The sequence below is a fragment of the Cyphomyrmex costatus genome, unplaced genomic scaffold (genome assembly GCF_001594065.2).
Source record: "Cyphomyrmex costatus isolate MS0001 unplaced genomic scaffold, Ccosl1.0 scaffold907, whole genome shotgun sequence".
In the NCBI taxonomy this organism is placed as follows: Eukaryota; Metazoa; Arthropoda; class Insecta; order Hymenoptera; family Formicidae; genus Cyphomyrmex; species Cyphomyrmex costatus.
The window spans coordinates 159028-185011 of record NW_017280492.1 but is presented as its reverse complement, the minus strand read 5'-3'; the positions used below and the strand labels follow the sequence as shown (position 1 = coordinate 185011).

Below are 25984 nucleotides of genomic sequence, written 5' to 3'. Positions count from 1 at the left end.
TATACGTTAAAATTAACATTCTCTACTTTTCTGGAGAATAATGAAGAAAACTTTTTTGAGATGCGCTATAAAAGTTTGATTCGAGATAATGAGTAAGTAAATGTTAATATGTGCGTGCAATTCATAAATTTTGAATTAAAAATTGCATAAAACGAAGAATCTGTTTAAAAAAATATTTTAAATATTTTATTCAAAGTAGGATTATAATTGCACAATGCTTTGATTTCGAGTCGTTTGCTGTTAAAGCGAATCATATTTAATAACCTTTTTGTTAATTTATATGACAATCATGAACTCAAATTTCTGAAATTTTCAAATTTTTTACTTTTTAATTATAATTTCAGTGTTGGAAACAACATATATAGTATAATATAATAGTAAAAAATAAATCAAGTAAGTTAAATAGATGATATTGTTTGAGATTTCCATATTTTTTTAAGTCATTTGACAACATTTCAAAAATTTAAATTACTGTGACCGTCTAACGGAAGATGATTGTCGCTGTATTGATTATAAAGAATAGATATTTTGAATTAAATAAATTTATATTTGTGTGTGTGTGTGTGTTTCAGACGTCGTTTTACTTCATGATTTTTACTTCAAAACTTGTATTTTGAAAGTCACCTCCGCTCCTTTAAATGAATAAATTTGTCTGACTCTTTTACATAATAATAATGTGATCTTTCCAATTATTTCAAATGTAAAAATTTTAAGAAATATCAATAAACTAATAGTTTACAAAATATTTTACATTATATTCTATAGTATAATATATAGTGATATGAAATATTAAATATCTCGTTAACTTTTATCTTTTTATAATTGTTCTTTAATACTTTTGTGAACAAAATAATGAGATAAATTAATTAGTACAAAGAAAACACATTCTACTTTAGAAAAAACATAAAAGACACAATGAATAATATTTTAAACAAAGCATCTATGTGTTTTCTCTACACACACCAATTGATTCACTTTATTATTATTTCATTTATGAAGAAATTAAGATATACAAACAATTATTAAAAAATTAGTAGTTTACGAAATACTTAATATTTGACATCAATTTGACGTCAGAATAAAGAGTATGATAAAATGTTTCATATAAATCAATGGTTTTTACAATTATATATAATATAATATAAAATGATTTTTTGATATTTCTGCTTCAATACTTTCATATGCAGAATAATTAGAGAAATCTTATTGTGAAAAAAAAGTCATACAATTTAATTTAAAAAATCGGCGGTAATTTTCATTCCTATCTTTTTGGCGCCTTCATATAGAAAAAAGACATCATATTATAATAAAAGTATAATATGCTCTATAGTAATGTAGTAATAAATTATTATACTATTATTATGTTAAAATATTTTTTTTATTCGCAATTTGTTTAATTACATGTGCACATATCGTATATCTCAATAATTTCTAATGTGTGCCAAAAAAACAATATTGAATAATATCAAAGTATATTTGTCAGTTTTGTGAATATCATTGAAATTTTACAGGTGGATGCTTGCGACACAATGTTATCCAATTGGTGCTCGACATGTATTTCCATGTTTCGATAACCCATCATTTAAGGCAACTTTTAACATTTCTATAAAGCATTCTGATCATTATATGGTACTGTCGAATATGCCAGTACGAAATACAAGTAGAGTTAGTAATACCATGGAATGGACACACTTCCATCAAACTCCCGTAATGTCCACTTATCTTGTGGCGATCATGCTGACCCAATTTCCTAGGACTTCTGTCAAAGAAATAAAATTTATACATCGTACACTACAATCGGCACTCGATACAGAATTTGCACAAAAAGTTATTCAGAATATAAGTTTATATTTCGAATCTGAATGGCTATGTTTCCAAAAGCTTCCAAAAGTGGACCATGTTGTAATACCAAATTTCCTACGCAATGGTGTGGAATATTGGGGACTTATTTATTATAGGTAATTTATATAATTAAAAGGAAGAATGTTAAACGTTAAGTTATTGTATTAATATCATTAATTATTTGCTTAATTATAGAACACTGTGATATATTTTTTATGTATTAACTTCAGAAAACACTATAATACATACTTCTTCGCTGGCACGTATTCCGTAATTTGTGCCCTCGTGGACAGAAGAAAGTTTTGAATTTTTAACGTAAATAATGTATAGATAATAGAGAGAGAAATAAAAGAACAAACTATTAAAATTTATTAAAAATAATAACTTTAAGAATAAATATTTTAATATAATATGTTTTGTACATAAAAAAATCAAAAGGATATTTAAAGAAAATACGTGCTCTTATTTTAAAAGATATTAGACAGAATGTGAATGAAAACGTATTAATTTAATGTTTTACATAATATAAGGATGTGCAGATTAAATAAAAGAAATTGCAATAAAGAAATTTATATAATTTAAATAATTAACTTGCACTCTCTTTGTTTCAAATCATTTTAATTACATAAAAATTCTTAAATTCGGTTTTTCGCGATTATCTTTCCTATCAATTTTACGGCCAAAGTAGGCCCATAATAAAAAAAAAAGGTAATAAAATTCTCTACAAAATTCTTTACTGGTCATACCCGTAATCGAAACTTTTACCTTTTTGTGTTTTAAATATCCTAAAGTGACTGGACTATTTGATAAAAATTAAAAAATGATATTAAATTGACAAATGATTTTCAGGGAATCAGCTATTATCTGTAATGAAGAATTCGAATCTGTTGGACGCAAAGTAGACGTCGCGCGTCTAATAGCACAAAAAATAGCATATCAATGGTATGGTAATCTCATTAGCCCTCTTTGGTGGTCTGATGCGTGGCTGTATGAAGGTCTGACAACGATACTTGCAGCAGATGCTATTAATAAAGTTGGTTCTCATAATTATTATAATACTTTTGGCGCTGCATCATTTATGTACCAAAAATGTACTAAATGAACTAAATAAACTAAATGAATAGAAAAATTATTATAAAAGTAAATATAATACTTTTGGCGCTGCATCATTTATGTACCAAAAATGTACTAAATGAACTAAATAAACTAAATGAACAAAAAAATTATTATAAAAGTAAAAGTACTTTATGAAGCTTGCTTCTAATGTCGTAGAAACAATATTTCTTATTAATACGATACATAATTAATGATAGAAAGTTTTTAAATTTAAAAAAATTACATTTATCCATCAAAAATACTGATTGTTTTTCTTCAACAAATGTATAATTTTAACGATAGCAATAAGAAAAAATGCTAATGTATTATATGAACATATAATATATAAATAATGCAAATATCAATTTTTATTATTCATCGATCAATTAATCATACAAGAATTTCATTTTTAGATATATCCAAAATTTCATATATGGGATTTATTTGTAGTTCAAATTCAACAAGAATCACTTCGTTTAGATTCCGTCATGAAGCCCGTTGCATCGGAAGTCAAGACTTCCTCTGACCTCAATTCAGTTTTCTCTTTTGAATATTATTTGAAAGGTAGAATTTAAAAAATTAGGTTTAATATTTTTGTCCATAAATTGCAAAATGTAAATAACAAGAACAACTTTAAAGAATTAAATACGCGTCATTTAGACTTTAATTTATACTATACTTATATAAAAGCAAAAAGAAACAAGAAAAAAAATTATTTGAAAATCATTTATTTTTTCTTGTAAAATTAATGGTAATTTAATATATGAGATGAGATACCGATATGACATACCGTAGAGAGAACATTGGTCAAGCTAGATCTCGAGTGCTTTTATATGTATTATATAATGCGTATGAATTTATATACTATGTTTGTAGATTTTTAATTGCCCGCTGAATTGTTTTATCAAACTTGAAAATCGAAAAATGCGCAAAGTACATCAAAATTGTTAAATTATTAGTCAATTTAACTCGTGATAACACTGAGGTAAGTTAGTCGTGTTGCATTTCAAGTCTGAAAAAACAATTCAGCGAGCAATTAAAAATTTACAAACGTATTAGTATATAAATTCACACGCATTGTATAGCAGCACTCGAGATCTAGTTTTATGGCATGTTTTCATTGGTATTTATTAATTTAAACTTTCACGATCTAATAAGATTTGGTATTGCTTAATATAAAAGAAATCAGCCCTATGATGACCATGATACTATACGATACTATATATTAACCATGATCCTCGAATGATCTTCAGAAGAGTTTAGCCATTGTTCATTTGAAGTTCTTAACAAAAAAAGAGAATTTGAAAAGTTTCGGAAATACATTATGTTATATGTAGAACAGCATGGACACAGCAAGTTCCATCCCCCCCTCCCTACTTTATAAAGAGCTATTCTGTTATCAAAAAACTACACAAATAGACTTGAATTGAACCTCGTTTTGCGTGGAAAGTTATAAATATTGATAGGCATAATCGGTTTTTTAAACCAGTTATACTAAACAGATGTGACTAAATACATGTGACTTTATTCGTTAATAACTTTTTAAAGAATAATAAGCGATAGTTGTAGCTTTCTCAAGATCACTCGGGATCATGACTTTGACGACATATATGAAGACCAAGTTCATTATTAGGACTGAAGGTTCTCCTATATTAAATAATTACCTTTTTTATTATGTATATTTCCATAGGACCTGCTTTATTGCGTATGTTACGATATGCAGTTCAAACCGAAGTGTTTGATAGTGCTGTGAAGAGCTTTCTAGATAAGTAGTAAGTATTGTAACAAATAACTAAGGATTAATTTAAAAAATCAAACTTAATAAATATGAGAAATAATATTCGTAAAATAAGTAGATCATAAAGTGTATTTCTTTTATTTTTCATATTATATTTTTTATTTATATTAAAATTAACAAGATAATCAATAGGCTCAGATGAATAAATCCAAAAAAATTAATAAAATGCCAATATGACCGATATAGAATAAGGTTGATTTATATTTTTATACATATACATTATAAGTATATCTGTCATGTTTTGTTGAGCAGACATTGTAAATGGTATTCTTTAATGTATAAAAGAAATTCGCACTATTCCTAGGCCTATGCAACAAAAAGTTTAAACACTATATCAAATGTGGTTAATAAAAATGAGAGAGAGGGAATGATACAGATAATCGTTTCCTTCTTCTTTTTCTATATTATGGTTGATTGAATAGAGAAAGAGTTAAAATGAATTTAACCAAAACAAATTCATGTTATATTCTATTCTTATCAGTTTCTTAAATTTTCTCTTAATTACTTGATCTTCTATCCTTTTATGTCTGATAATATTATAATTATAATATAATTAATACGTTTTTCTTGCTTAGCTCGACGAATCCCGATAAATTCTGGATCTCTTCGAAAGAGGCGATAGATTTATTTTCTACAAAGAGGTTTGATATAAAACAAATTATATATATGAATACTTTTCAACAATTAAAATATTATTTTTTACCTTCCTACGGCTTTTGCATTTTTTCTTTTTTAGTACGGCATCACCCATTCATTTTTGGAATGTTCTGCAGGAAACAATGAATTCATCTACAGTATCTTATCGCCGGTAAAAAATACTTTATATATTATATAATTACATGTACAACTTTTTACAACTTTTGCAATAGTTAACAAAGTTATTAATTTCTAAAAATCGTTTAATAAACGCGCATCCACTCGGCTTACCGCTAAATGCAAACGCGCAGCATTATATGACCACCCAACGCGAGTAGGTATTTTCTTTTTCAGCATTGCCAAGCAAGGTTGCGCGTTTGTTGTCTAATAAATAAATAACTCCTTGCGCATCCATCAACGCAATGGTGTACAGTAGACAGTCCATTTCGCTGCATATATATATATATATATATATTTGGCAGTAACCGTACTATTCAACGATGTTTAAAAATATTTCATTAACTATTGCGAAAATTGCAAAATGGCACAAGACTCTTTAAGTCCGTTTAATCAACTCTATCTACCCATGAGAATTCTGGGACAAAAGTTCTGAGACCTCTATATACAGTTATATTTATATAAAAATTATTTACTGGATAGCTTTGATGTAGAGGATATGATGGATAGTTGGATTTATTCATCAAAACGTCCTGTGTTAAAAATGACAAAGAATGATTCTAAATCAGTGGTGATTTCGGTGGAAGATAATTATTTGCGGCATGAAACAAAGCCATGGATACCTGTTACACGAGTTACATTGAAACACGATTTTGAAATGTATAGGGATCCTGATGTCATATGGCTAAAGCCAACCAATGATCGCACTAAATCATATACTAATTATATAATCGATAGCAATTTTCATTGGATAATACTCAATGTAGAACAAGCTGGTAAATATTTTTAACAAATTATATTTATATTTACTTTTTAAAATATTTTATATTTTTTTAACAGGATATTATCGCGTTAATTATGAAACTGACAATTGGCGAAACATTGCAAATTACTTGAATGATATCAATAATTATACAAATATACATGTTCTCAATCGTGCTCAACTTATTGATGATGCTTTTTATTTTCTTAATATTGGACAACTTCAATTGTCCGTATTTCTTAATCTTGCGGAATATCTACAGTACGAAACAGATTATGTAGCATGGTTTCCTATGTTCAAAGGTCTTGAATATATATCACCTTACTCTATGTTTCCAGAAAGTAATGATTTCCTGGTACATATAACATTATATAATAATATTAATATATATCGCAATAAGAATGTATTTATTTAATGTAGTTCATATAAAATGTTGTTTTCAATTAAATTATTTCAAGCAAATCTCAAAAAATATAATATACAGGGTGTTTAACAAGTAATGAAAAATTCTATCGCATAAGGGTAGTATGGACTTCACTAATTTGAAAAATCCTGTACCACTTTGCAATTTTCGCAATGGTTAACGAGATATGAATTTTTAAATATAGGCGGTGGTGGGGGAGCTCATTGTGGTTAATCATTTTTTGATCCTTTATGTTATTTTTCATTTATAATTTATTTATGTAATTTACATTGTGTTTGATGGCTAAAAAATGAACCTTATTGTAATAAATTATAGGTTTTGCTTGATATATATCAGCGTTTGCGTAAATTTATCTGCGCTTAACTCCTAGTGCCCTTTTCTCTCCGAGTTTATTTTTGACAAGATTTAAAATTGTACTTTGTATATTCGCATTTTATTTTTAAGAAAATAATAGAAAAATATAAGAAAATAAGTGCACGCGCGCATGTGTGCGACTATTTACATTTAATTCCTTTTAAAAACATATTTAAAAAATATAAAATGTATATTATTTAACAATTTTTAGGGAACTATAAAATATGCTTTGATCAAACTCCTTCATAAGATTGGGTTTCAAGAAAATATTGTGGATGACGACCTTACTAAATCTTTAAGACAAGAAGCTGCAAGATGGTTATGTACTTTCAACGTAATGCATTGTATACGTAATGCCTATCTTATGTTGAAATATCATCTTGAAAATCTTCATTCGCACAAGTAATAAATTTTACAATTTTTTATGTTATACGTTTCTTTCTATCTAGCTGTTAAATTATTTGCTCAAGATACAAGATTATAAAAAATAAATTTTCTAATAGACTGTTTCATTTTTTGGAAATAGAATTTCACCATGGTGGAAAAAATGGGTATTTTGTAACGGTCTTTCGTTCTCTGACTCTAATGACGAAGCTTGGTTGTTTATGTTGAAAGAATGGAAAGATTCTAATGATACGACAATAATGAAATATGTATCTTGCAGTAGATCTGCTTATGCTATGTACAATTATATTAACCTAACAAATAATGCATCAGAAAATTGTAATTCTGGAAATCAATGTGAGGATGCAAATATGCTAACCAGAAAACGTGTTAATCGTTTCTTGTACGTTGTTGCAAAAAACGCAAAAGAAAATGTAATATTTGATTACATAAAAGATAATTATGACAAAATAAAACCAAGGTAATATCATTTTTTTATATACATCTTCTTTAATATAAGTATAATGAATATTACACGTATCAATTAAAAACATCTTGTTCATAGGGAAGTTAGTACAGTTGCAACATTTATTATTATGATTAACCACATATATTCTTCGTTTAAACTTGATGAGGTAAATTATAATTTTATCTATTTATTATTATTTATATCAAACCTTAAAATAATCTGTTTCAGGTGAGAATATTAATGCAACATCTTATACGATACTCAAAAACAGAAAAATTTGTTATTGGTGCTCCCCATGTACTTCTTGATCACGTGTTGTCCCTTGAAGAGGTAAAATAAATGATTTCATGGAGCTTATGCATATTCAATTTTTTATTATTAAGAATATTTTCCTTTATACATTTTCTCTCGATGAATATAATATCTTGTTTTAATTAACTCATAATTGTACACAGAAATCTTTTTATTTAAAGTTAATACTTATTGAATTGTTATCGTACAAAAAAAGTTGTATGTACATATTTTATTATTATTACTAATAGATTACTGACGAAAATTAATCTGTTTTAGATAAACATTTGCCTGAGGGACAAATTATATTTACTATCTGCTCACATTTCGAGCAAAATATCGTTACGTAATCTTCAAATTACGGAACAAAGGTATATGTTTGATAATTTTAGAAGTAAACATTTAGATGAATTTATTTGATTAAAAAAATGATGCATATATTGCGAATAGCTCATTATTTGAAAAAAATAATCATTCAATCACATTTATGTAATTATTTCTTGTAGTGTCTCAATAAAAATGATTTCACGTTTATAATAATGAGATGTACAACATGTATAATAATTTTAAATAACAAAGAACTCCTGTATAAATCAAATACAAACTTGGAAAGAAAAGGGCACTAGGAGTCACTCCTTGTGTATTTTACGTTCATGAAACTTTCATTTCATATCTCTCGTATATATCTCTCTTCATGGATTTTACTATTCAGTTAAATTCATTCTCTTTTGTATAATAATCTAAATATATGACTTGCCTTGTTCTTTTTCTATATAATAATTATGAACAGTCACAAACAGACTAGAAACGTTCAGTTTTTTCTCGACAGTCCGTTGTTATCCAACGAAATTTACATTGATTATAATCAACATGGGGTACACTACGTATAATTATATTCCACAGGGTACTGTTGCCTCCATCACCTAAAGTTTGTCATACCTCGACGTTACTGTGTGCATCTTTACACATTCAGGCGCGCGAAACACTACATACAAGTGTATAAGCGTTATAATGAAACTTAAAAGGCGAAGCCGGATTCAAGCTAGATTGCGGCCAATCTTTAAAACTGAATGGCGAATTCTTCGTAGAGCGTGTCAGAATCGTCTTTTCGAGTCTGATAGAAAGTAATAATGAAAAATCAGTAGTGAGGGGAATTCAAGGAAGAAAGAAATCAAGAAACATTTTTCATGAAAATATTTCAGTCGTGCAAAATATCAGACATTTATTCGATATTTTGCATAACTATTACTTTAATAGCAAAGTTCGTGCAATTAAAGATACATTACGTCTTGCCGATACAATTTTCATGTATAATTGTGTATAATTGTTAACGTATTTAATCTGCAACAAGGGCACGGACAAAGCAGCGCAACGTACAAGTTGTGAGTGCCTGAACTAATGATCGTTTCGGTGTGAATTACCGACGGTCCGTGAATTCACGCGCGCTGAACTGGACTCAAAGCCGGCGAGACGAGGCAGAGTGGAGAAAGGATTGAAGCGAGACGCGAACATAGAGAAGTCTTCCCCGGAGTAGAAGCGCGAAAGAGACGAGCAGAGAAACCGGTCAACGTTCAGGAATGTGTAAAGTCCTCATTACGTATTACCCACATTACGCCGTGCGGTATAGCTCGGTCGTATCCTTGATGAGCCCGCTGCGCTCCGTCCCGCTTGCATTTCAAACCATTGTATCATGCTTTACGCGCGATATGAATCATCTCGGGATCGAGGAAGTTCTTATCCTCTCCTATTGAGAAAAGCATTGATCCTTAAAAAGTTTATAAGACAATGACGACTTTATGCGTGATGCAAGTCGAGAAATATTTCTTCTATTACATTCTGTAAAAAAACACCATCCGCGCAGTATCGATCAATCGCATGGAAATTAATTTTTTCTGACAGGGTGTACAGGATATTCTAAATAGAAAGAATGATTATTTAACTACCAATTACTATTCTCTTCTATACTGATTGTCACTTTAATGGCATTAATAAGGTTTAAACACAAATGATTAAAACATGCAAATTCAAACGTGTGAAATAAAAACCTTCAACCGCGTTATGTGTTAAACATTATAACTGTTATTTTCATACACGTCGATGAAGTAATTGTTAATGGTGAGATATCGGGAAATAGCATACGAATCTTATTCCTGGATTACTAATCGTGCGATTGTGAGTGTCAACAATGGTTAACGTAATACCAGCTTTGCAGATTATTTTGATTGAGGGACCTACGAAATGATCGGTATTTTTCTCAATCCTGAACAACTCTTTGGCGGACATCGAAGTATGAAATAATTCAATAGTGAATTGAATATTAGAAAATAATAAGAAGTTAACTAAATTAAAATATTGACGATACTTTATTATCAAAAAGGATAATACTAATTTTTAATAGAATAATAAATATATTTTTGTAACCAAACTCATATGACGTTAACATTTGTATCAGTTATTCTCAAATGCGATAAAATTGCATGTCTGTGTTGTGCTAGCCTGGCATAAATCAGTCCGACTCTCATGCTTGCCATCTAGATGACATGCCACTCGGGGAACAAGTCCCGCGACAAAGTCTGTACTCCTCTTCATATTTATCGGCATGTGACGACATGACGATATCGGCTCAGGCGCGAGGCGTCCGCAAGCGGAATAGCCGCCGCGCTCCGGTACCGTTACACCAGACAGCTTCCTGCTGATCACAGACTACGGCTTCCATCGGCCCTGCTTCATTGGCTCTCTTTCGCATACTTATGGCATCGTCATTGTCACCTACTCCCATAGACGTATATACGTGTCTCGCTACTGTAAATTCTCGTCGATCGAAAATTTAGTATGCGTCCGCTGCTGCGAGAAATTCGTAGCGCTGCACCTTCCTGCTACACCGGCAGTTTTACAATAAACACAAACATTTATTTGGAAATAATTTTACAATTTTGTTCTTCTTTGACTCCATAATCTGCTGTATATTGTTCGAAATTTTAGATAACGCATTTTATTTTACTTCATTTGTCCTTGTGTATCAGTTGACCGTTTTTTTCTCTATACTTTGCATTGCAAAACCCGAGCGAAATCTAATTATATAATATTGAATTCTTTAATTTATGCGTGATTTAGTAATTTACGTAATAAAGAAATAAAAAATATCAGCGTATGTCAACCAGCTGGACTGTAACAACTCTAATTTTGTATTATTTGATTTATAAATTATATAGTTTTAAGACTGAGAGAGAGGGAGAGAGAGAGAGAGAAGTGATACTAATTGATTGAACGAACTCGCGACTTCAGAGATATCATTTCAGACTTTAGTATGTAACTAAAAGCTCCTGGAAAGAGTGATACATTTCTTACGATATCCGTAATGGTCAATCGACGCGACGATAGGAACGATCGCAACCGCGCGTGGAATGCAGCTATATGCATCTCATTCTCCGTTCGACGTCCCTCAGTGAAACCGGCATACGCGCACGCGGCATACGCGCGTGTACGTGCGCTAGCGGATAAAGAGGACGTCGTAAATGCTTCGATGTTTAATTCCCCACGAGTTTTGTAGGACACGCCGTGCGAGGCAAAACGAGGCGTGGCGGCGCGCGGATCTCAAGGAGAAGCCTCGGCTCGTACGCGGCCAAACAAGCGATATAGAAGAGCATTAAACGACTACGTCTGAGCGTCAACCTGGACAACCTGGACGAATGGTGTCTTGTGCCAAGATCGATGCCCAATCCAAGCTTCCTAATCATTTTATATTATCCCATGTACAAAACTGTCTGCGAGAATTGTTTTGTGTCTACGATACATCTGGGAGTTTTAATTTATCAAACAATACTGACATAAGGTTTCTATTTCTCAACAGCTGAACGATAACTTTTACGTATTTTAGCTAATAATAGAGAAATAATTTACCTTTCATTACTTTCCAGTAAATCCAACTTATCCAGAATTTAGGGATTTTACCAAAGATTCACAAAGAAAATACTCAATACAGCTACTACTTACAGTAAATTGCTGTGTAAGTTTATATATAATTTTTTTTATAGTGTATAGGAAATATAAATTAAGCATCTTCAACTTGATTTGACTTTGCCTATATAGTTGTCGGTGTTAAAATTATTTTTGAAGTTACATAAACTCCCGATTAACTTACAAGTAAAAGTACGTAACAATTTGATGAATAAAATACTTTGTAAGTCTTTGTACAGAGCTACATTATTACATTGTTAGAAGATTATCCCTACCATTCAGGCTTTTGTATTTTCTGCCATCCTGAAGTGAATTGTAATTCTTCCGGAAGTACTGACTCTAAAATTAATTTTACCTATATATACAATGTAAATGTATATGCATAATCGAATGTATTCAAACGGTTCTTTGCCTGGGTCAATGTCTTGTCATGAGCGCTTGACAATGCTTTGTTCGGTATATCGATACGGCTAATACTTCGTACCTAACGATACACCCCATACTTGGTTTAAATGCACATCACGTTTGCAAGCTTCCGCTGGTGTAACGTTATGATATGAAATGATGGGAATTATTACTCACTGACATCGAACTGACACTAAAGCCTATCGCACATGAAATGCATAACAGAGTATAAGCGTAACATCTAGACCAATGAGCGTCTTATTAGGCGCTTGAATTAATTCTCGCTGCTTTTTGCTAAAGAAAAAAAACTCGTGCTTATTTTATCTAAAAGGTACTTGATACTTTATTCACAATATTGTCCATCGAACGCTAGAACCTTTTCTCACTTTTCGGGTGACAAATGGATTCCGCCGCGGTAGAAAAATTCAGGTTTTTTTTTCAAGCGATCCAGTCATCGAGCCATTCTTTGATATATTCTTAGAAAAACCATGCTGCCGTCGACCGAAACAAATGGTAATCCAATAAAAGCAACGTCTGGTGAATATAGGGCGGGTAAAGTAAGACATCCCATTCAAGTGCCTCCAAGATTTCCTTCACTGGTTGTGCAAAATGCGGTCTGGCGTTGTCATGGAGAAGAATAACTTTATCGTGTCTTTTGGGCGTATTGCGGGCGTTTTTCTTTGAGTGCTCGATTCGAATTGAGTATAATTGACGTTGATAGCATTCACCATTGATAGTTTGACTCATGTTGCAGCAGCTCATCATAGTACACGACACCGACTTGATCTTACATGCACAGCATGATCTTCTTTCCATGAATATCCTGTTTTGGCGTTGATGTTAATGGTTCGCGAGGGCGCACGATTTCTTGCGTTTAGAATTATCGTAACGAATCCATTTTTCATCGCCAGTTACAATTCGATGCAATAACGACTTCCGTTTTCGTCTTTGGAGCAGCAATTCACAAATGGCTGAACGTTTCGCAATATTTCTTCCTCTCAATTCATGTGGAACCCAACTTCCTTACTTCTGGATCGATTAACGGTTGACACATCGACATTTGAGTTGTCCGACGTTTGAACAAAAAATAGTGATCGAGTAAATGTTATTATTCGAAACCAAGCAGTCTGTGCAGATCGCTGCCAGCGCCCTTTGATTACGTTTTCTAGCTTCGTAAGCAATTTAAAAATGATGATTCCATTTTATTTATAAACAGCCGCGTGGTGCGCAAAGGTTCGCTTGCTCGCTCGCGTGCGCTCGCAGCGAGTCGCCGGGTTGAACGCCTCGAAGTGCAGCAGACCCGATAAAGCACTAACGGAGATGCGCTTTATGGACTTTTTTTTTTTCCTCTGTCGCAACAATTGTTCCTCTGACTTTTCGTTCGATCGTCGTCGCAGTCGTCTTTAATGCGCTGCGTTCGCGTTAGACAGAACGTTAATTAAGAAAACTGAAAAATAATTGTGGCGAGTCGTGTTGGTAGCAATGATGCCATCGTTCCTCTTGCGTAACTCTGGCGCCGTAGTCACGCTTGGTAAAAAGTGTTACGTCCGTTGCAATTAGAACGAGTGGAAGAAAAAAAACGACACGTGAACCTCGACGAAAGCAATTAGGCAATCGTACCTCGAAGAAAATATAGACTTTATACTAACTTTTATCATGCAATTTTCTTTTTGTAAGTAAAGCAATAAGAGATAACTACACTTGAAGGATTTTACGTTTGCCCAGAAACATTAATTTTTTGTCTCTGTTCTTTTTCAGTCGAAAAATTACTAAAAAGCAAACAATAGATTCTTCTTGTTATAAAATGCAGTCTTTACTCAAAAGTTGAATATAAATTGCTTCGATCACATTAACTTTTACATCTTAACAGAGCTGGCAATCATTCTTTTTCCTAAAAACGTCCTCTTCTCTTTAAAGGATTAATGAATCAGCATATTCAATTAAACATCTTTCATTGTAATATAACTTAAACATATCTGTAAAAAATAAATTGTAATAGTTAAATATCTTAAAACTTTTTACTTTTGTTGTTCACACCGAATATAAAAGAAAGATAAAATGATACATCATGTTGATATTTATTTAAATATTTACTGTGAGATAAAAAAAACCGATAAAATTGATATTTTCCAAATTTCGAATGTTATCGCTACATTATTAATTTTTTCAAGTTCAATGATATCACTATCAAATTTCATCTTGTGATATACGGTGTAATAAACGAAGCGGATCTCAATGATTTCTAATCGTCCATTTAAAGAGCGGATCTCTCCGAATTATCGGCGCACATAAACGCGGAACGTTGAATGTGATATACGTCGACTCGCGCGCGTCCAGCTTCGCGTGCAATTACAACTTTCATTCAGGCGCACAAGAAAAAGAAATCCGCGCCAGGCCGCGGTCGTCGTACCCATGTAGCGTGACTCCGCTTCGATCTGGCTCGACGACCTTTCCTGCGCGAGCATCGATGTCTCTTTTCGTGAAATACCTACTTGCTGCAATCACATCGCACGCCTACTTAACCCGTTAGCGTGCGCCGAGTCGCGCTCACCACTATCTCTGGACATTTTACTATCCGCTTCAGTTTAGTAGATTAAAAAGAAGCTATTGCTAAAAAAGAAGAAGATAGAAAAGTTGACAAAAGTAATTCTCAAAAGTCACTGTTAGAGAATTGTAAAAATCTATTTATTTCGATCTTTTTCTTGTCTGTTAGATTATTACATTAAAAGAAAAGTGTTTGTTGTTTTTACGGGAAACGACTGCAAACATTATCTCTCAAGAACGATCATATATTTTTCGCACACACGCGCACGCATTCTTTTATGAAGACAATCGTATATTTTTATGTGCATATAGATAGAATCAGTGTAGATTAAATAATTTGTTATTCCCCCCCTCCCCCTGAGAGAGTTATAAATACTCTTCTTACAATTAATATCTTGTAACTAACTTTTATAACTGGTCATATATTATTACTTTAACATTAACTTACAAATATATTTTACTATCTACTGTTTTATATCTACTTAACAATGCTTTAACCTAACTTAACTTAATCGACTCTCAGCTTGTCCTACTTAGTTAGCCAAATTTTTGGATATCACTATAAATATTATTATTTCTTCCATAGATTAATGGGTCATTTAAAAATAAAAATTTTCTAGGTTATATATATATATATATAATAATAAAATAAAGTCTTTTTTTGTAAAGCAATTTTTGAAAAACAGAATGATTAAGCTACAACGGAATTTTTAGGAGTTATGAAACTTTATACTGTCCCCCCTGGACGGATTTTTATATTATATGAAGAAATTTCACAAATTCGTGATTCTTTCACGATCTTTTTGACTGTTTGCGATAACTCTGAAGGCATACCTACTCTCGGTAACAGTGAGAATCTCTGACATAGCACGCCACGAATAAATCCAAGTTCTACCGGCTATCCTGCCATCATGCCTACGTTCACGGCCGTTTTCTCGAATAGAGAAGGCTATTCCTTCGATTTTCTACCTACATGGGACCAGAATCAGTATGGAGAAAACATCCACTAGAATAAGATATTATCCTTCAATGAACGTTTACGCACTCGTACAAACCGGTTTTAAACTAGGATGCTATTTCCGAATGGCGTAAAAGTGTTTGACAATATATTAACTTTTGGCAAAGTAACTTGTTAACATTTCTATAAATTTTTTTTAGAAAATTCACGTTTGATATAAATGGAATAATTTATTTTCCCGTTAATAATTTTTTTAACTTCCTTCATTTTTATTTTTACAATGTATTGTATAGTGACGATATAGTTGAAATAATTTTCATTTGCTTTGTAAAAACCATTTTAAAAGGGAGAGAAAGGATCTTAAAATAATCGAAATTCGAGCAACCGAGAGAAACGATGCAGAAGTTTTCAAGCACCTAAAAGATAATTTCTTTCGGTCTCCACGCCGAGAAAGCCGCCATTACGGTCACCTTGGGCGGATTCCTGAGCGAAATGTGAGGCAAATTCACGTTTCTTTCTCTGTCGCGAGTCACGCTCGCGTCCTGACGTCATTTTGCAGCAATCCGGCCGCCACGTGACAGGTATTTAAATGTACCGTACAGAGTTACCCCCGGCCGCGACGCGACGTTGCCGTGCAACAAACAAGAGCGATGCCCACCGCTCGGCCTTCTCCAGCGCGCCGTCGTCGCGACTCGCTCTCCGCTCGAGTGTCTCTTCCACCTTTACCGTGCCTACGTTCACGGCTGTCTCCTTTTCTCACCACTGGGTTCCCGCCATAAGGGGGAGAGTAGAAGGCACTCTTTCGCAGGTAACGCGCGCCGTTCACCTGGGTGTAGAGAAAGAGAGAGAGTCCGGTTCTTCAGTCTCGTAGCGGCGGGCCGGAGGAAAAGAGCTCCGTGACCCTGACGACAATTTCCAGATCTTTTACTCCATTCTTTCCTCCTTGCCATTCTTCCTCGCTACGAATTCGCGTTTCCTGCCAGATATTTTCCGCTCCCTTCCTATATCTACGTCGTCTTCCGGCTTCGTGAACGCAATTATCGCTATCGAAAGCTTGTGGTCCGCGTGCGCGTGCAGTTCAGTTCAGTTCAGTTCTCCGTTCCGTTCTGTGAAGTGAATTGCTTGGGCGGATCTCGTAGATAGACTTCTTCAGTGGTGTACATGTACCCTGGGACTAGAACCTCACCGTAAAGCATAGGGAAAATCGTAAGTCTGTGGAAAATGTTATATCGCAAAAGAGTCGGAGTCGGAGTATATTTTAAGCGCGCGTTTCTTCGAACAGAGATCCCACAGAGCTATACTCAAACTGGCGAAAGAAATTCGGATGCGAATGGACACGAGATTAAATTCGATATCATAATTCCCGGATGAGAAGTTCTAAGAAGGTTTTCAGTTTAACCTCTCAATTAATTTAAACATCTTTTTTTAATCCTAATCATTTCTTAATTATCGTTGCTGAAAAAGCAACTCGTTTAAAATTTCATTATTAAAAGAATCATTCCTAAATACTGGATTCTATGAAGTGTTATTTTAAATAGTGTATATATTTATTTTTGACGAATGCACACTGGAAAGATGTAAGGTACAATGTATACATGTAATAATTTTTATCTCCACATATCAAAATCTTTAAAATTGCATAATATAGATTTTGAATTTTACGAATCACACGTCCGCGCGGTCTGGGAAATTTATTTGTATAAACAGAATGAAGAAACAAACATTTCATGTAATTTGTTGCACAAATCATGCAGTTAATTAATTTCTCACATTAAAATAAATTATGAAGCCGTATCTACTTTAAATTTGATATTTATATGTACATAATATGTATAATATACATCTCTCTTTATATGTTAATTTGATGTTAAAATTTTATGATCGCGTTATTTGTAAACGTAATAATAGTGTATTATAAAGATTGCTTCAATATCTATACTTGTTACAGAAATGACCTAGAAATTCTTTTTTACCTTTACTGATGTTTCTCGAATACTCAATTCTGTCGAACGCAGTCAATTCTTGTGCATCGATTTGCGAATATTCCTTAAATGATAAACCACTACCGGTTCGATCCTGTGGTACTTATATACATTGCGGGTAGAGCACAAATTCACGTCGCAAAGCATCATAAGAACGCATGTAAATATAGAAGAGAAAGCACATTGAATTTTACCTACATGCCCTTCGCGCACCTCGCTTTGCCTTTACAAAATGCTAATAGAATGAAATTATGAACTATGTACGCAAAAAAGGCAACGAGCAGTTTAAAAATGCACCCTCGCTCAGTATAATGCGATAATTTCGTAGTGTCGCGATTATAAACGATGGGCTGCTTTCGGAAACGTCAATCGGCTGCACTCCCGTATCACATCCCGTTATCCTTGTTATTAATCGAATATTAAACAAAATTGAAACAATACGTTAGGTGTGTTCAGGTAAAATTTCCGAATGCAGCCGTCGACCGCTATTTCATTTGTGCGCTCTTGACGTACGACAAATTTTTCAAACCTGTTGATTGGCTATAGAGAGATTCAAGGACCTCTTTGTCCTGCATACATTTGTATGTTCAATGAAATCTGTACGCTAATTACATTTCAACAATCAAATCTTGTCATTCATTAAATTTATCATTTTAATGAACAAGATATGACATCATTTTGGACATTACCACCACTGCTATATTTTTTTCTACACTATCATTGCGTTTGCGTTGCGTTTTTTATTAGTATTTAATTTATTTTTGTGTGCCAAAGAGAACCTCAAAACATAGGTCGAAACGTCTACGTTTAATGTTCTATATGAATAAATTGTAAATTGCACACTGATAACTCGTGTCGACTCGTATTGGCTTTTTAATGTTGTTATTAGAATTAATTTTGTACATTTAATAATAAAGAGAAACAGGGTTACGAGCCAATAAATTCGTTAAAATCTTCAATTTTATTCTAATATATTACGAAGAATATCACATAATTTTTGGCGTTTCGTCCCGGCTTCCACTACTGGACTCATCAGTAAGGCATTGTAGTGAAAGCCTATCTTAGACGCCCCTGGGAGAGTTATTCAATCGAGATTCTATATGAAGAGATGTACTCGTGTCAAAGCACTTACGAGAATCTGCGAATATCGATAGACCTCTGATGGAGGGTCAACGTAGTAATATTCTTCGCAATATTTACCCAAAGTAAGAATAACGTCCTATTAAGGCTGACACGTGTATTTAATTAATAATTAACCAATATACGTAGCCCTTTCAAATTGCGCGCCAAACTATCGTCGGTCTTGAAACGCAACTCTAATAATTTAAAAATGCTAAATCTGGAAAAATTGTGATTAGAACGCACATTTTCACCCGCGTAAATTAAGATCTAATTATTTTTAGGTTTAACTTATCACTACAATAACAATTCAAAAAACAAAATAATTTCAGTACTTTGAATGAATAAAACATTAAAATGCAATTTCGATACAATATAATAACTTATTAATAATACGTTAATTTTTGGCTGGCGATGACTATATTTCTTACTAAGCCAGGATAGAAATTCCTTAAAATTTTCAAAAATTATTTATATAGTAACTGTTAAAAGTATCTAGCCAACATATAACTTTATGATAATTTGTGTGTGTATCAATTTTAGTTTATATTATAAATTTATAAAATTTTTGCTGTAATCAATTGAAAAGCACAATACTTTAAATACTAGAATATATTAATTACTTATATACCAGATCTTTATTTCTAAAGATCTCTTTATCTAATCAGAATAATAAAATTACTCATTAACCGAAATTTTTTGACAGCCATTGTACATTTTCCTTACATCAGGTCTTAACATAGACTTAAAAAGATCAAATTCCAAGACTGCTGTTTCTTTCTACTGCTGTCCTATAAATTATATTTATCGCAAACGCAACTTTTTGATTATCTAGTAGAGTACGGATCAAGAATGATCTCCTGTTTAAGTCTTCCAATCAAAGTGTATCTCCAAAGGGTCAACAGATTCTTTATGATGTTACGATGGCCTAACTCTTCTATCATACTTTCTGATATTGCCGCCAGGAATGGAAGTAGAGAAAACATGCGGCCAGTCTTGGAGCTTTTAAAACGATGAAACGATAGGTGGGTAGATGGGTAGGTAGCTGAGTAAGTAGGTAGAAAGATAGGCAGGTACATGACTTGTTGACGCTAGCGTGTAGGTAGATAAGTGTTCACATGTGGTGTACGTACAGTAGACAGTCTGGCCATACCTCGCGTATTAAAGGCACTATTCCATGTCTCGTGTAACCGTCTTATTCACCATTATTTTAAACATAAATTATAAATATACGCGTGCATCTGCAAGGTTTAATTTTCATTTCGATTCCATGCACTTTTATTGTGATAATTGCAAAATCAAATGTATCCTCTTTTTATTAAAATGCAAGTGCATTAATCGATACTTTTACAAACGTCACGACAAACCCTCAAGTAAGATCTTTTGAAAAATTTGTACGCGACAGTTGTACTTAGGAAAGCAGCGTGCATTTTTTAATATCGACTTCTCATAACTAACATCTATAACTCTTTAAGTATACAAATTTTAATCAAATTCTTGTTATGCTACGTTTGACTCTGTAACTTAAAGATAAGGTCGTTGAGGCTACCTTGTTGAGGTACCGTTAGTCGCCAACGGCTAGAGCATATCATCACCGTGAAAAATTCCAATCGCGTAACAGATATCAAGCGCTGAATAATAATGCCTGTCTACAATAAGGTTGCAAGTAAGGTCGTAAGCCGTAAGAAATTAGTCAATAGTTGAATAAGAAAAGAATAATTGATTCATTTTTTACAGCTTAGGACTTGCGACTCTATTGTAGAACAGGCTTTAAAGACCAGAAAAGTCGTCTCAATAGAAACATTGTTGCTGGAATTGTTAAATGTCATTTTTACTGTTTCACGCAAGCCTAAAACACAAGCCTAAAATACAATTTCGATATAATAATTAATAACTGTAGAGGAATTAAAAATATATTTTTATAGTATATAAATGAAAAGTAAAGGGACGTTGTAAGAGTCATATACGAAATAAAATTTAAAAAGTTAAATAAAACGCAACAGTCATGTAATAAAACTTTATTTTACAAAATTCCGAGATATACATTTCTAAATTTTGTGAGATGAAGTTTTATTATACATGACTGTTGCGTTTTATTTAACTTTTTAAATTTTATTTCATATATGACTCTTACAACTTCTTTCCCTTTACTTTTTATTTACGTTTATATCAAGAGTCCTTTACCAACTTGTATATTTATAGTATATGTTATAATATATGAAAGGTCATCTAGGAGTCAGGCGCGGAATTTGATGCGCAACATATTAAAGTTTAATGCGATACAAATAAAATAATCTTACATTTTTCGTTAAATACGAATGGCAAAAACGTTTGTCGTGGGAAGTTCGCTTCAAAATATTCTGAAAAGCTCATTCATATACGATTGACAGATCGAACTATTTTATAGTACATGTTCGCTCTTTTCGTTTTTGTTCTTTTTTGCAAGTAATTAAAGAAATCACAATTTTTTAGTTATGCCACCCACTATCGTAGCAAATATCGTTACGAAAAGCATCAAGTCCTCTTACTCACGCGTTACTTCGAGAAATTCGGAATTTATCGAGTACGTACCATATATAGATAATATGTAAGTGCGCGCCACACGTTTTTTTTCCCACCGCTTTTACGCGGGATGATGACGCGGGACCCTCGTCCTCGGAATTGCGGTTTCCTCATTGCGACAATCCATAATCACGCAACCGCGCCGACGTCCTACGGGACCATTTTTCGCGCGTATCTCGGTAGTGCAGCTGTGTCGGTTAAGCCGCGCGGCATAACTACGCTACCGCGGTACAACTGCACGGCCACGCCCTATACGTGAGGCTACTATCGTGTACCTAACGCGGCGTGCCTCGGCATATCCGCGATTGCGACTAAGACTAAAGCTTATATATTTTCACCGCCGTGCCGCGGTTCATCACGGAATAAAACGCAGCTGCGTTTCGCGAGTTTCGCGTATACGATATATTTCCGGCCTCCCGTGTTATATACAGTGCTCCACGTGGCCGCGCCGCGCGCCGGCCGCGCTTTTATCGGTCAATGACCCGAGAAATGTGAAATCGTACGATCGACTGCAGTTGCGAGTGAAATATCGGGAAGATGCCCATTTTATAGAGTTTTTTTTTTAATCAAATATACTGCATAACAATTTATTTGTACTTTGACTCTTTAATCCTCTTTTTCAATATGTATTATTTTTATAAAAAGTCTTTTTATTCTTTGGTTAATTTGATTATCCCTTTAATTATTTCTTATGTTTTCTCCTTCTTCTTATTATTTCTATTATATTAAAAAATTATTTTATTAAAGAAAGAAGAATGTATATAAACACACGTATGTATATATTTTTTACACATAATTATAAATATTTTTTTTATAAATATTTATATTGTAAATTATGTATGTTCATACACATGTAAAATGTTGGAACTGGTTGTTGGAATACCGATAAAAAATTTTTCATGCATGAATACATATATAATTTTATTTTACATTTATGTCTAATTAAATATTTAGATACTTTCAGCAAAACCACTCTTTCTTATAATATAGTGTTTCTATATAAATTTTAAATACATTTTCTAGTTATATGTAAAAACTGCGATTACTGTCAGACTTAAAAACGCAATTGATCGTAAATTAAATCTAAAATAGTAAGTAACAAATTAAATTGATCATTGATTTAATAACTAAGTTCTTTACATTGTTTTTGAAATGCTTATTAACTAGAAAAAACTTTACGTCTATATAAAAACAGTTTATTGCAAAAAGTATTACAGCGTTTGTAAATTTTTTTTTTGGACCACCTTACAAAAAGCAATTCGTTTTTTCTTAAATCGTTTGAATCTAATAGATAGAGGTGTTTCATGTAATCTAAATATTTTTTAATCTTGTGACATGAATTTTGCCTAAAATAAAAGATGAGTTACCCAAAGCTTTTGAAATTAAAAATTGATTTTAATTATGTTAGAAAAATGACAATAATGCGCTGCTCAAGTATTTTGCAACCAGTTCAAATAGAAAAAAGGAAATGTTATTACAATCTATACCACTTTTGATTTGTCGTGACAAATCAACAAAACAGTTAAACGATAAATTAAATTTGACGATGTCAATTGCTATCTGAAAATGAATGTCATGCTTCCTCGACGTTCACTCGTCGCGTGACATTGTCGTTTGTCTGCCGCGAAACACAGCTTTATCGGTCAGCGAACCGTGAGAACCGTGCGAGATAACAAACGGTTAGGTCATTCTGCGAGAAAACGCAATACGGCTTCGTGTCATAAACCTCGACCCTGAATTTCCATCGGCCATGCCACGTGTATCCCGTATTCAGGAAACAAACGGTAAAACCCGCAGCCAGCTGCTTTAATGAGGGCAACGCGACAAAAGTCACGCTTGTGAAAATGAGGCTGATGGTCGACGCTTAAAAACGACGTGTCCTTCGCGAAAGAGTAAATAGAACACGCATTACGAGAAACCAAATTTGCAAAATCCCGTGTAAACGTATAGAAAGAACGCTAAAGTGTCTGGAAATTTAATTAGATATAAATCTGAAAACACACAATTTTGTTAAACTATTAGAATATAACACAAGTTTATCAATTATTTTCAAATCTAGCTCTTTTAATCTTCTTTTTTTTTTTTTACCCGTTTTTGTACTTTCCAAATTGTGTACCTTCTAACTAATATATATGATAGGACCTTCTATAAATTAAAATTAATATAAAATTCGAGATTAGAATAAGTAATGTTAATTGTGATATAATTTCATGACCCAATTTCTTTATACGATTTCGTATGTCGATTACTAACAGTTGCAATTGATTATAAATTACTCCAAGCCGACCTAATAGAATACATCTGAATATAATTTAACGGTAGCTCTCTGCACTAATTAGTCTTAGTGTACGAAGCGAAAAGCTGAATATGCTTATAGATATTACCAGTGTTGGAACAAATACCGTTTGAAAGGTATTTATAGATATATGTAGATGTAGGTATTGTGTTGGAAAAATTTAGATATAAGTATAGAGATACGTTTTTTTTACCATTACCTAGGATAGATATAGATATAAATAAAAAGTATCTGAAAATTTAGATACTTTTTAGGTCCTTTTAATAAAAGAAAAAAAAATGGAGAAAAACAGGAAAACAAAAAGTAATAAGCAACGTAAATGAAATATCATATTTTATTGGTTTATTTTAATATATTAAAAAATGTCACGATATTTAAAAAAATGTCTCGATAATGTATAATAAAAACATAGGGACTACAAAACATAACTTTACAATGTTACACATCGCAAAACGATTTAAAAGAAGATCTACGTAATGTTACGAATATTTTGAAATCTTTATTTTTCATGTTTTTTTTTTTTTTAAATCAATAAAGTTTCAAACATTGTGTCGAACAATCGATTTCTTCTTAGAGTTAAAATTTGGCTACCTGCACTGAACAGCCTTTCAATAGGTGTTGACAGAATAGTATTATACTGTCTTACAGTATTAAATATCTATATGGAAGTATATATGGAAGTATATAGATATACATACATATAGAAGTATATACATCAAACCCAATTGCAAAGTCGTACTCACGTTGTGAGCATCGATTCAATAGTTAGGCTAATGCCCATAAATGTAGAATGTCCTGTAGTGCTGCAATAGAAGGTGCACTACATGCTGCATCACCATTAGGTGACAGACTTTTAACCGCAAGTGGCTCGAAAGAAGAGAGTAAGACGCAGAATGTGCTTAGTGCTTACACAATTGCCGATCCAGCCGTAAGAAAGAAACATTGGACTGACTAGGCGGTTTATGATCTGGTGTTGGACACCACTTTCAACTATTGTACTTCTCAAGTCTACAATACATCGCTGCAAAAACAGTTTTGACAATCATCGGTATCATAGGATACTTGTAATCAGAAGTTACACAGAAAAATCGATTCTGTCAAAGGGTCTAAAAATGTAACGCTATAGATAAACACAGATCTGAAAACTAAAAATAAAACTGAAAATAACTATAAATACAAATCTAATAATAAACCTTTTTGGATCATTAAAATAATTACGTAGGAAATTCAAATAAAACAAGCAATAATGCAAAAAATTTATATTTTTTTAACATTCCAGTCGTCAGTTTGAACGTCCTACATAATTATTTTGATGGTCCAAAGAATCCAAGACAAAGCCCTATGATCACAATGGCAGTTATAAAAGAAAAAAAAGTACCTGACCCTTCGTACAAAAGCGAACCTGCTAAAACTTGCTTCACACAATTCAAAGGCACCTGGAAACCTATATGAAAAGTACATTCACGCACAAAAATACGTAGCTTAAATTCTTATACAAACGGTTCCCTTGGGAAAAATTACTTTAAATAAAGTTAAGATTTTTTTAATTAATTAAAAGTTTACTCTTGAAATATAATATTTTGGAGTAATTTTTAAAGTGTATAAAAAAGATTAATTCAAGAAGAATGTTGAAGTATTTCAAGATTGACTTTAAAATAATCCTAAAAAGTCGGAAGTTTTATTATTTCCATTGCATCTGGAATACTTAAAGTGGTTTTGAATTTCAAAGTAAGTAATGTTAAACTGACATAACATTTGTCGTGACTTTGCCACCAGATGAACGCGACATTGCATTTTCTCGTAAGATCAATATAGAATAGAATAAAAAACAACAGCATTTTATATCAGCAAAATATCAAGTAATAACATTTTAATAAATTCGAAAACATTATATCAGAGAACAACGAAAGTTCAGCATAGAATTAAAA

General features: G+C 32.4%; 1 protein-coding gene across 1 annotated transcript; it reads left to right on the top strand.

Moving 5' to 3' along the window:
• Positions 1-1515: 1515 nt before the first annotated feature.
• LOC108781765 (aminopeptidase Ey-like) lies at positions 1516-25011 on the top strand. Its single transcript, XM_018549841.1, is given in 9 exon segments — positions 1516-1958; positions 2692-2879; positions 5986-6324; positions 6389-6571; positions 6757-6817; positions 7306-7491; positions 7616-7954; positions 8039-8170; positions 24858-25011. Coding segments are annotated over 9 exon segments (2025 nt in total).
• The last annotated feature ends 973 nt before the right edge of the window (positions 25012-25984 follow it).